The sequence below is a fragment of the Schistocerca serialis genome, chromosome 1 (genome assembly GCF_023864345.2).
Source record: "Schistocerca serialis cubense isolate TAMUIC-IGC-003099 chromosome 1, iqSchSeri2.2, whole genome shotgun sequence".
NCBI classification, from domain to species: domain Eukaryota; kingdom Metazoa; phylum Arthropoda; class Insecta; order Orthoptera; family Acrididae; genus Schistocerca; species Schistocerca serialis.
Window position 1 is genome coordinate 381,336,514 of NC_064638.1, and position 13,777 is coordinate 381,350,290.

The window sequence follows — 13,777 nt, forward strand, 5'->3', positions numbered from 1 at the left end:
CCTCGTACTGTTACGGATTTCTGGACAGCCCCGCAGGTTTCATGGTGCCAATTCCCTCCAGCACTATTTCAGACATTAGTCGAGTCCATGCCACGTCATATTGCGGCACTTCTGCGTGTTCGCGGGGGCTCTACACGATATTAGGCGGGTGTACCAGTATCTTTGGTTCTTCAGTGAATTTGGTCTAAGTGAACTAAGGTGGCCAGAATCTGGAGAAACTGAAACACAAATGTAGGAGTGCTGTTGTATGCAGATCGGAAAGGTGAAGATGCATTGCAGAGGAACGGTGTAGGACTCTTACTATCTAAAAATTGCAGAAGACGCAGAATAGAATGTAAACCAGTGTCAGAAAGGCTGTTAACTGCACGCTTTGGAACAAATGTGCGAAATATCACTGTACATCAATGCTACGCACCTACTGAAGTGGCTCAAGGAAAAATTAAATGAATTTTATACAGAGCTAAATAGAGTCCTTGGACAAACTAATTGTTGTTGTTGTGGTTGTGGTCTTCAGTCCTGAGACTGGTTTGATGTAGCTCTCCATGCTACTCTATCCCGTGCAAGCTTCTTCATCTCCCAGTACCTACTGCAACCTACATCCTTCTGAATCTGCTTAGTGTATTCAGCTCTTGGCCTCCCTCTACGATTTTTACCCTCCACGCTGCCCTCCAATACTAAACTGGTGATCCCCTGATGCCTCAGAACATGTCCTACCAACCGATCCCTTCTACTAGTCAAGTTGTACCACAAACTCCTCTTCTCCCCAATTATATTCAATACCTCCTCATCAGTTATGTGATCTACCCATCTAATCTTCAGCAGTCTTCTGTAGCACGACATTTCGAAAGCTTCTATTCTGTTCTTGTCTAAACTATTTATCGTCCATGTTTCACTTCCATACATGGCTACACTCCATACTTTAAGAAACGACTTCCTGACACTTAAAATCTGTACTCGATGTTAACAAATTTCTCTTCTTCAGAAACAGTTTCCTTGCCATTGCCAGTCTACTTTTTATATCCTCTCTACTTCGACCATCATCAGTTATTTTGCTCCCCAAATAGCAATACTCATTTACTACTTTAAGCGTCTCATTTCCTAATCTAATTCCCGCAGTATCACCTGATTTAATTCGACTACATTTCATTACCCTCGTTTTGCTTTTGTTGATGTTCATCTTATATCCTCTTTTCAAGACACTGTCCATCCCGTTCAGCTGCTCTTCCAGGTCCTTTGCTGTCTCTGACAGAATTACAATGTTATCGGCAAACCTTAAAAGCTTTTATTTCTTCTCCATGGATTTTAATTCCTAACCGCGTGACTGCTACGGTCGCAGGATCGAATCCTGCCTCGGGCATGGATGTGTGTGATGTCCTTAGGTTAGTTCGGTTTAAGTAGTTCTAAGTTCTAGGGGACTTACGACCACAGATGTTAAGTCTCATAGTGCTCAGAGCCATTTGAACCATTTTTAATTCCTAGTCCCAATTTTTCTTCTATTTCCTTTACTGCTTGCTCAGTATACAGATTGAATAACATCGGGGAGAGGCTACAAACCTGCCTCACTCCCTTCCCAACCACTGCTTCCCTTTCATGTCCGTCGACTCTTATAACTGCCATCTGGTTTCTGTACAAATTGTAAATAGCCATTCGCTCCCTGTATTTTACCCCTGCCACCTTCAGAATTTGAAAGAGAGTATTCCAGTCAACATTGTGAAAAGCCTTCTCTAAGTCTACAAATGCTACAAACGTAGGTTTGCCTTTCCTTAATCTTTCTTCTAAGATAAGTCGTACGGTCAGTATTGCCTCACGTGTTCCAACATTTGTACGGAATCTAAACTGATCTTTCCTGATGTCGGCTTCAACTAGTTTTTCCATTCGTCTGTAAAGAATTCGTGTTAGTATTTTGCAGCAGTGACTTATTAAACTGATAGTTCGGTAATTTGCACATCTGTCAACACCCGCTTTCTTTGGGATTGGAATGATTGTATTCCTCTTGAAGTTCGAGAGACATAAAAACTTACAGGGAGATTTGAACGCAAACTTTGGTTCAGAGGTTCTATAGCTGTATTGGAACAGCACCTGAGCCTCGAAGGAAATGCTTCAATGCTGTTGGAGTTAGGGGGAATACCACGTGGGCTGAGCTTGAATGGCAATTTGGACCAAGGAGGAAGCTATGCTAGGGTAGTCCATGCAGTTGTGCAAAACCATTGTGTCAGGATGGCGTAGTGGTTAGCGCACCCGTCTACTGAGCTGCAGACCAAGATTCAAATCCTGACCTTAGCACAAATTTTGATTCGTCTATTAAGTCTACATCTATACATGGTACAGGTTTGAGACTTGAAAAAGTCTCGGGAGCCATATTGCTTCATCTGATTGAGTGAAAGACGCCAACACTGGCGCCGCGGCTTACCCCGAGAGGCGAGAGGCCCGGCCGCAGCTTGGTGTCGTCGCCGTCGGCGGCTGCGGCGGCGAAGTCGCCGGCGACGCTGAGGCTGGTGGAGTTCTTGCGCGAGGCGGCGCCGCCCACGACGGGCGAGGGCGTGGCGCTCTTGCTGATAGGCCGGTGCAGCGACGTGGACACCGGCTCTTCCCCTTGCGCGACGTCCTCGCCTGTAACAACACGTACTGACGTCACCACAGCAGCTCCTACCCCTCACACACTGACGGAAAAAAAGTGGAACGCCAGAAAGTAATTAATGTAGAGTAATGAAATTTCGGGAACACATTTGTCTACGAAAATTTTTAAGTCATTAACATAGCAGAATCGCAGGTTAAGGTAAGCGCGAGGTAAGCCATTGCAAATGTGAAATACTTCTACATTAATAACCGGTGTAGCCGCTAGAATGTTGGATGCAAGCAAGTAAACGTGCATGCAATCCGCTGTACGGGTGCGAGATGTCAGTTTGCGGGTTGAAGTTCCATGGCTGCTGCACTTGGTCGGTCGAAGCAAAATGTTCAAATGTGTACGCAGCTCGAGGTCGTGCGGTAGCGTTCTCGGTTCCCGCGCCCGGGTTCCCGGGTTCGATTCCCGGCGGTGTCAGGGATTTTCTCTGCTTCGTGACGACTGGGTGTTGTGTGATGTCCTTAGGTTAGTTGGGTTTAAGTAGTTCTAAGTTCTAGGAGACTGATGACCATAGATGTTAAGTCCCGTAGTGCTCAGAGCCATTTGAACTCTTTTTTTTTTTATTTTTTTTTGTTCAAATGTGTGTGAAATCTAATGGGATTGAACTGCTAAGATCATCAGTCCCTAAGCTTACACACTACTTAACCTAAATTATCCAAAGGACAAACACACACACACACACACACACACACACACACACACACACACACATGCCCGAGGGAGAACTCGAACCTCCGCCGGGACCAACCACACAGTCCATGAATGCAGCGCGTTAGACCGCTCGGCTAATCCCGCGCGGCCGTTCAATCGATACAGGGGCAGCTAATGTTGGTTGTGTGACAATCGAGTTGTCCTGTGATGTCCCATTTGTGCTCGATTCGACTCAGACCTGGTGATCGACCAGGCCAAGGCAACATGTCGACAGTCTGTAGAGCATGTTGGGTTACAACAGCGGTAAGTGGGCGAGCGTTATCATGTTGAAGCCCGCCCGGTTAGCCGAGCGGTCTAACTCACGGCTTTCCGGAGTGGGAAGGAGCGCCTGGTCCCCGGCAAGAATCCGCCCGGCGGACTTAGTCGAGGTCCCGTGAGCCGGCCAGTCAGTGTATTGTTTTTAGGCCGTTTTCCATCTGCCTAAGCGAATGCGGGCTGGTTGTCCTTATTCCGCCTCAACTACACTATGTCAGCGATTGCTGCGCAAACAAGTTCTCCACATACGCGTACTCCATTACTCTACCACGCAAACATAGGAGTGAGACTCGTCTGGTGTGAGACGTTCCCTGGGGTGTCCACCGGGGGCCGAACCGCACAATAACTCTGTGTTCGGTGTGGGGCGGCGGAGGGGTGAAGTGGACTGCGGTAGTCGTAGGGGGTTGTGGACCACTGCGGCTGCGGGGGGGACGGATCCTCTCCGGCGTTTCTAGGTCCCCGGTTAACATACAATACAATACAATACAATAATGCTGAAATGCACCACATGAAATGCTGCTCATAAATGGTAGCACACCAGGTCGAATCACCAGATTGATGCACAAATTTGCAGTCAGGATGAGTGACATAACCATGAGAGTGCTTCTGCTTGCATATGAAATCGCACCACAGACCTTAACTCCAGGTGTAGGTCCAGTGTGTCTACCAAGCAGACAGGTTGGGTGCATGCCCTCAGCTGGCCGCCTTCTAAACAACACACGTCAATGACTGGCCACAAGGTAGAACTGGCTTTCATCAGAAAACACAAAAGAGCTCCACCGTGTGCTCCAACGAGCTCCCTCGCAAATAGCGGTGGATTGGGGCCAGTGGAACGTCGTGGACGGCTCTTCATTGTAGTATATGTTCCTTTTAGACTGTATTGACAATAAAGTTTATATTAAAAAACAAAATGGTAACACATTTCGTGCGCCACCCTGTATATCTAATACATACGTATGACCTACTTCCAAGAGCGTAACAACACCAGTGTACGTGTGCTACGGCTTCTGACCAATCATCGCGTTTGTGTTTGCTTACATCAGGATTATTCTTATGATGAACAGATTTTTGCATTGTAGTAGCTGTTGAGTACTTATAAATACCATAGTAAAGAGTTCTTTATATGTTTTGCGGTGAAACACTGCGGAAATTGTGCCAAACACTAATGTTCTCAACTCGACAAGTTCCAACGAAGTTTTTCGTTTTATCCTTGGTAATAATACAGATAATGTGTTGTAACCTCATACAATGCTAGATTCCACGACTTAGCGCCTAACTGTTTTGACAGTTTTAAGAAGAAAGCATTAAAGAAGTAGAAGCATAAAGAACAATATAAAACTATAACATCGTCACACTTCGCTTCGCTTAGCGGTACTTGAAAAGCCAACCCACTAAATGAGACGTTCCTCTGTCTTAAACTAGTGTGCCAATATTTCAACAAAAAAATTCTGTCTTCCGTCCACCAATAACCGCGTGATCTTTCTCCTCCTTCCATTTTTGTTATGTCTAGAAAAAGTTCTATTAGAGATAAAAGCAGTTCAAATGGTTCAAATGGCTATGAGCACTATGGGACTTAACATCTGAGGTCATCAGTCCCCTAGAACTTAGAACTACTTAAACCTAACCAACCTAAGGACATCACACACATCCATGCCCGAGGCAGGATTCGAACCTGCGACCGTAGCGGTCGCGCGGTTCCAGTCTGTAGCGCCTAGATCGGCTCGGCTACCCCGGACCGCGATAAAAACAGTCCTGAAGTCTAAACAAGAAGTCTAAACATTTTCTTAGCAATCTGGAATGAGCATTAAAGTTAGTTCCAACGCTCCACGACAGACTGTCACCTGGTTCTGCAGAGTTCATGTATACTGATAGAACATCAAGTACAGTAAGAGCGAAATAAACTCAACAAAGTAAGGAAATATATTTACGACTGGCCTATTTATTGGAAGTCTGATGGAATATTTTTCAAGGAAAAACTGTGTTGAAAGGCTGATAAAATGTTGTCAATTTGAAGTTATATAATCTCAATGGTGCTGGAGAAGAATATTATCGTATTTTTTAAGGGTATATACTTGTATTTTAAGGTTGCCTGATGGGATTCCACAGCAAAACAATTATACGGAAGATTTAAGTAACTGTGTATGATGAATGAATGAGGATAACTAAGAATTTTTTTTTCTTTAGTCTCCGATCGCACAGCATAAGCGTTAGGCGGGTTGTGTGCACAATAGGCGACCGCGCATCTCCGCACCACACACGCTCTTTCACTGCCGAGATCAAGACGTCAGTCTGCGTTGAGCTGCAGTCACATAAAAATGGCCGTCGCAATTGATTCTTTCACTATGTGACAATCGGGAAACATTATTCGTTTCCAGAAAGCAGAAAAGAATAGTGCAGCAGAAATTCATGGAAGACTGCGCCGTGTGTATGGAGAAAACCTCACGAGTGGTGATGTGTACGAATGGTATCGAAAATTTAAAGACGGCCAAGTTGATGTGCATAATGAAAGAGGGTCAAGAAATAAAGCATTTTATTACAAACGACCTTTCAATTACCCGCCATACAGTTCCAACCCAGTGCCGAGTAACATTCAATTTTTCCTTTTTCCTTCCTAAAATGCGTAGGAGGGCGGCGCTTCCTAACTAACGAGGAACTTCAAGACAATGTCAAGGCTTATTTCAATTCATTAGCGGTAACACTTTATGGAGAGGCTACTGGAAAGCTTGTCCACAGGTACGACAAGTACCTCATCCGTTACGTTGATTATGTCGGAAAGTTAACATAAGTGTTACATATAGTAATAAAATAATTCTTTTACATACCAGTACACATGTCTTATTTTCGCCTTTCAGAGGTTGAAGAATAAATAAATAAAAACCGAACAGCCCACATAAATCACACAGACATCGGTAAATAGTCACAAATGATTTTAATAATGCTGTACGATGTGTTTCAGTGCTTTAAAGCAACACTACCTGAAGATAAGTTATACATTTCGATCTCCAGCATCTGCATTAGTATCCAACTGGACGGCGGCGTTGTGGTCTTACAGCAGAAAACTTACATACCCCAGATGGGCGCTGTAGATAAAAATTTAAAACGACACAGCCTGAAGATGAGAGTTAAGACCTCAAAGCGGGTCGTTACAAACGACAGATTTTGTTTTTATTTCGTCCATCATGAATAATGAACTTGAAAAGCTTTGTCAATAGTGTTTTAAAGATATATAAATTTAGATAATAAAGCGACGACACCAATTACGTTTTTCCTCACACATATCATTAAATCATTATTTTTATACTCCTGTTTTTATAACCATGGTAGTTCTATCCTGAAAAAGTCTGCGTCCGAAAGTAATTGAGTTAAAATGATATAGAAATATGGGCTGTTGTTCAATACCATCTTCAAGAGTAAAATCTGATGGCCGACCGTTGTGCCTGAGCGGTTCTAGGCGCTTCAGTCCGGAGCCGCGCTACTGCTACGGTCGCAGGTTCGAATGCTGCCTCGGGCATGGTTTTGTGTGATATGCTTAAGTTAGTCAGGTTTAAGTAGTTCTAAGTCTAGGGGACTGATGACCTCAGATGTTAAGTCCCATAGTGCTTAGAGTAATTTTTTGAAAATCTGATGTATTATATACATTATTTAGAAATATAAATTTTATTTAGTTTTCTCCTTACAACTGATTCGCTATTATATCCATTAAGAACAATTGCTGCTGTTATATTTATAAAAGCTCCTCAATCTGCAGACAAAAGATGTATTTCTGACTAGTATAACAGTGAAGGTGAAGTGTAACGTTCTGCCGACGGTGATGTGAAGGAGGGGTTCTGACGTGGCAGAGTATATAAATCCAATTTATGAGAGTACGGAAAACCTGAATCACGATGACAGGACAGGGTTTTAACTGGCTCATCCAGTTTGAAAATCCTGTGCCTCCATTCACCACACCACCATTTCACTCGATCCCTAAATAATGGAGGGATCCTTCATTCAGTTTCCGCATACAGCGTGGGTGCATTTCTCGCAGGAGGGAATAACGCTGTCGCTTCTGCGGAAAGTTCGCCAGCACCTTGCGGTCTTAATGTTAGCGTAGCTGACTCTCAATCAGAGGCTCCGGGTTCGGTTCCGGCCGAGTCGGGGATTTTCTCCGCTCGGGACTGGATGTGTGCTTTGTCATCATCATCATCATCATCATCATCATCATCATCATCACCGACGCGTAAGTGCGCGAAGAGGCGTCAAAATACTTGAACTAGGCGGTCGAACTCACTAGAAAGGCTCTCGCGGCCGATGGTGCCGCACGCACATTTCAGTTTGTGGGAAGTCCCTAAAGCAATACCAGTCGAAATCAAATTAGAAGTACCGTACGGTTCGATAGGTGATGAAAAGCTTTGAAAATTCAAACATCGGAGCGGAGCACTTTCATAAATATACTAACTATATCCGGCTATGCTTTGCCGAGGCTCAGTCTGCTTAAATGAAAAAGAAAGGAAAGCGAAAGCACACGTTTCTAACATGTATGGGAATTGGATATACGTCCTAATCTCCCCCATCTCCCCCGCACCCTTTCTTTGTCAATTTCCTGCTCCTTCTCCCTTTCTCTGTCCATAGCCTCCTCTCCCCACATTCTGTCCATCTCCTCCCTCTTCTTTCTCTCCAACTCCTCCTGCTTTCCCTCTCTCAGTACGTCACCTCCCCCTCCCCCTCCCCCTGTTTCTCTCTCTCTCTCTCTCTCTCTCTCTCTCTCTCTCTCTCTCTCTCTGCTCATCTCCGTTTCCTACCATCCCTCTGTCCATTTCTTCTTCCCCTCTCTCTCTGACCTTAAGCCCAGTTTAGTGTTATTGCAAATTCAGAAACTGCAGAAGCATTCTAATAATCACAAACCAGTAAGTCATAAATACAACTTTCTGTTTGCTGACAACGATATTAACGCTGAGAATTAACCCTGAAAAAATACCGACGTTGCTGTTAACACTATGTGTGCAGAAAGTACATAGTCTCTGTGTCTCTCAATGCGTATTACAGTGACGTGTAAAACTTTGAGCCGGCGTCAGTGACCGAGCGGTTCTAGGTGCTTCAGTATGGAATCGCACGACCGCTACGATCGCAGGTTCGAATCCTTCCTCGGGCATGGACGTGTGTGATGTCCTTACGTTAGTTAAGTTTAAGTAGTTCTACGTTCCAGGGGACTGACGACCTCAGATGTTAAGTCCCATAATGGTCAGAGGCATTTGAACCATTTTAATAATTTGAAGTAAATTGGAAAGGTGCTTTTAGATACTTCTGGTAACAATGTGATCCCGTTACATATTACATATACACTCCTGGAAATTGAAATAAGAACACCGTGAATTCATTGTCCCAGGAAGGGGAAACTTTATTGACACATTCCTGGGGTCAGATACATCACATGATCACACTGACAGAACCACAGGCACATAGACACAGGCAACAGAGCATGCACAATGTCGGCACTAGTACAGTGTATATCCACCTTTCGCAGCAATGCAGGCTGCTATTCTCCCATGGAGACGATCGTAGAGATGCTGGATGTAGTCCTGTGGAACGGCTTGCCATGCCATTTCCACCTGGCGCCTCAGTTGGACCAGCGTTCGTGCTGGACGTGCAGACCGCGTGAGACGACGCTTCATCCAGTCCCAAACATGCTCAATGGGGGACAGATCCGGAGATCTTGCTGGCCTGGGTAGTTGACTTACACCTTCTAGAGCACGTTGGGTGGCACGGGATACATGCGGACGTGCATTGTCCTGTTGGAACAGCAAGTTCCCTTGCCGGTCTAGGAATGGTAGAACGATGGGTTCGATGACGGTTTGGGTGTACCGTGCACTATTCAGTGTCCCCTCGACGATCACCAGTGGTGTACGGCCAGTGTAGGAGATCGCTCCCCACACCATGATGCCGGGTGTTGGCCCTGTGTGCCTCGGTCGTATGCAGTCCTGATTGTGGCGCTCACCTGCACGGCGCCAAACACGCATACGACCATCATTGGCACCAAGGCAGAAGCAACTCTCATCGCTGAAGACGACACGTCTCCATTCGTCCCTCCATTCACGCCTGTCGCGACACCACTGGAGGCGGGCTGCACGATGTTGGGGCGTGAGCGGAAGACGGCCTAACGGTGTGCGGGACCGTAGCCCAGCTTCATGGAGACGGTTGCGAATGGTCCTCGCCGATACCCCAGGAGCAACAGTGTCCCCAATTTGCTGGGAAGTGGCGGTGCGGTCCCCTACGGCACTGCGTAGGATCCTACGGTCTTGGCGTGCACCCGTGCGTCGCTGCGGTCCGGTCCCAGGTCGACGGGCACGTGCACCTTCCGCCGACCACTGGCGACAACATCGATGTACTGTGGAGACCTCACGCCCCACGTGTTGAGCAATTCGGCGGTACGTCCACCCGGCCTCCCGCATGCCCACTATACGCCCTCGCTCAAAGTCCGTCAACTGCACATACGCTTCACGTCCACGCTGTCGCGGCATGCTACCAGTGTTAAAGACTGCGATGGAGCTCCGTATGCCACGGCAAACTGGCTGACACTGACGGCGGCGGTGCACAAATGCTGCGCAGCTAGCGCCATTCGACGGCCAACACCGCGGTTCCTGGTGTGTCCGCTGTGCCGTGCGTGTGATCATTGCTTGTACAGCCCTCTCGCAGTGTCCGGAGCAAGTATGGTGGGTCTGACACACCAGTGTCAATGTGTTCTTTTTTCCATTTCCAGGAGTGTATATTATACCTAATAAAATATACATATATTAATGAATTAGGTACCTAAAACACACCCGTAATAGAATTCAACGTCGTGTTAAATTTTCAAAGCAACCCATGAAGAACTATCGGAGATTTGAGATTTTGAAGAAACGAACATCTACTTTTGTACTTACATAGAAACTGTAAATGTTACAAAAAATCTCGAAAAGTTACACGTACCTAAAAACACGCCTGTATTAGAATGCAATGTTGTATCAAAATTTCAAAGCAATCTTTCAAGAACTTTCGGAGATAGACGATTTTGAACAAACGAACATTTACATTTTTATTTATATAGATAGGATTTTTCATGGCATAACAGCTTCACAAAAAAAGAATTCATACCGCACAGGTATTTATATACAGGATTATTTCAATAAGAATGTGATGGGAAGTCGGCCGTAGCCCTGCAGAAGCCATCAAGGCATTTTTTGCCTGAAGTAATTTTGGGAAACCAGGAAAAGCCAAAATTACGATGGCTGGATGAAGAATGAACCCTGCATCATCCAGAATACAAAGCTAGTCTGTTAAAACCAGTACAACCTCATTCGAGCATAAGTTCAGATTGAACAAGGATGAGGAATGAAATCAGTTGCACCCTTCTCAAGGGAACCATCATTCGTCTCGAGCTGTTTACGGAGAGAAGATTTGAATTCCGTACCTCATGAGTGCGAATCCCGTGTCATAAATACTGCTCTACGTCATCCGACAGATGACTTCGACGTAATGGAGCTGTGATTAGAGAAGAGTTCAGTAAAGCTCCAGTTCATTCAAAAAGCCAAACAATATGCCTGATGTGTTCGGAGTTTCATTTAATCAAAGATGACAAGAGCCATACTCGATCCTGCCGGTGTTAGCTACACTACGCGATAAAAAGTATCCGCACACCTGGCTGAAAATGACTAATAATTTCATCGCGCCCTCCATCGATAATGCTGGAATATGGTGTAGGCCCACCCTTAGCCTTGATGATAGCTTCCAGTCGCGCAGGCTTACGTTCAATCAGGTGCTGGAAGGTTTCTTGGGGAATGGCAGCCCGTTCCTCACGGAGTGCTGCACTGAGAAGAAGTATCGATGTAGGTCGGTGAGGCCTGGCACGAAGTCGGCGTTCCAGAACATTCCGAAGGTATTCTAAAGGATTCAGGTCAGGACTGCATGCAGGCTAGTCCATTACAGGGGTGTTATTGTCGTGTAAGCACTCCGCCACAGGTCGTGCATTATGAATAGATGCTCGATCGTGTTGAAACATGCAATCGCCTTCCTCGAATTGCTCTTCAACAGTGGGAAGCAAGAAGGTGCTTAAAACATCAATGTAGGCCTGTACTGTGATAGTGCCACGCAAAACAACAATGGGTGCAAACTCCCTCCATGAAAAACACAACCATACCATAACACCACCGCCTCCGAATTTTACTGTTGGCACTACACACGCTGGCAGAAGATGCTCATCGGGCTCTACCCACACCCTGCCATCGGATCACCACATTATGTACCGTGATTTGTCACTCTACACAACGTTTTTCCACTGTTCAATCGTCCAATGTTTACGGTCCTTGCACCAAGCGAGGCTTCGTTGGCATTTACCGACGTGATGTGTGGCTTATGTGCAGCCGCTCAACTATGAAATTCAAGTTTCCTCACCTCCCGCTTAACATAGTACTTCCAGTGGATCTTAGGGGGGGTGGGGTGGGGGGGGGGGGAAGGGGGGGGGGGGCGGAGCTCCACTGGAGGCCGAACCGCAGAATAACCCTCGGTTCGGTGTGGGACGGCGGTAGTTTGAGTGGACTGCTATAGCCTGTTAGGTTGTGAACCATTGAGGGCTATGGCGGGGACGAAGCCTCTCCGTCGTTTCTAGGTCCCCAGTTCCACACAATGTAATACAAATACAAAAGCCTTTGACAAGACGGAATCGTTCGATATACATCACGGTAACATTCTGTTTGATTTTTATTTTATCATTTTTCTAGTGATTTTTGTTTTTGTATGTTTTTAGTTTTTTCCGCCTTCTTTCAATCCAGTTCAGTTAGCATGTTGCAAACAATTTGCTTGCGAACAGAACCGGCAATTTGTGACGGATTGCTAATGTCATTTGGATGCAATGAATTATAGCCGTCATCAACTTTAAAACTGAATGAAACTGAACCGTATTCATAAGAAACAACGTAATTCCGACGTACTGCTGTCTGACGCGGTGGGAATGACGTCACAATACACTAGAACAAAAGGCGCAGCCTCAGTTGCAAATGTGCGTATGTTTTCAAAATGGCCCTGTATTGTTTTTGCCTCGCGTGAAGGTGGCAAAATTGATCCAGCGAGATATTCCTGTGTATCGTACTCATGTTCGTGTTTGTGTACGGATCAATAATAGACAAACATTACTCAATGTTTTTCTTTATTTATAAAATTCAGGTCACATGAAAGATATAACAGAAATGTGGACCTGCAAACGTGGGTAACCAACAACTACAAGAAAACTAAACCCACAGGATTCCCGTATTTGAAAATCTGCTGTTCGGGGCTCGCCTTTTGTAAACTAAACAAAAGACTAAAGGTAAGGTCTTCGCAAGCCCGCCCGGTTGTCCATGCCGTCTAACGCACGGCATTCCGGGCGGGAAGCAGCGCCTGGTCCCCGGCACGAATCCGGCCGGCGGATTTGTGTCGAGGTCCGGTGAGCCGGCCAGTCTGTGGATGGTTTTTAGGCGGTTTTCCATCTGCCTCGGCAAATGCGGGCTGGTTCCCCTTATTCCGCCTCAGCTACACTATGTCGGCGATTGCTGCGCAAACAAGTTCTCCATGTACGCGTACACCACCATTACTCTACCACGCAAACATAGGGGTTACACTCGTCTGGTGCGAGACGTTCCCTGGGGGGTCCACCGGGGGCCGAACCGCACAATAACCCTGGGTTCGGTGTGGGGTGGCGGAGGGGTGAAGTGGACTGCGCTAGCCGTCTGCGGCTGCGGCGGGGACGGAGCCTCTCCGGCGTTTCTAGGTCTCCCGTTAACATAACATAACAAGGTCTTCGCAAACACACACACACACACACACACACACACACACACACACACACACACACACACACAACGGCACAGTTATACATCCATCGCACACGCACATATTATCTGGGAACTTGTGCGTGAACTGTGAAGCATTACCACCGATTTTTTAGCTTTTGACAACGAGAAGAAAAAACCGCAGGGACCTGGTTGGTAGAAATTCTTCGGCTGACGAGGTCGGCAGTTTACCTTCTGATTCGTCGTCGGAGGGGGCGACTACGGAGACCTCTGGACCGTGCGCGTAGGCACCGTTGACGGCGTCGGTGAGCCCTGCTGGTGAGTCACGTGACCTGAGAGGCGGCAAGAGAGGCCTCTTGGTGCACAGCACGTGTAGCTCGGGCGCGTCCACTTCGTCGGGGCGCGCCAC

At 46.4% G+C, this 13,777-nt stretch overlaps 1 protein-coding gene across 1 annotated transcript in view; it reads right to left on the minus strand.

Moving 5' to 3' along the window:
* LOC126470940 (uncharacterized) overlaps window positions 1–13,777 on the minus strand; it is a 520,283-nt gene that overhangs the window by 30,838 nt on the left and 475,668 nt on the right. The window contains exon 5 of the mRNA XM_050098993.1: window positions 2,411–2,610. Within this exon, the coding sequence (XP_049954950.1) occupies window positions 2,411–2,610 (200 nt within the window). The remainder of the gene's footprint in view (window positions 1–2,410; window positions 2,611–13,777) is intronic.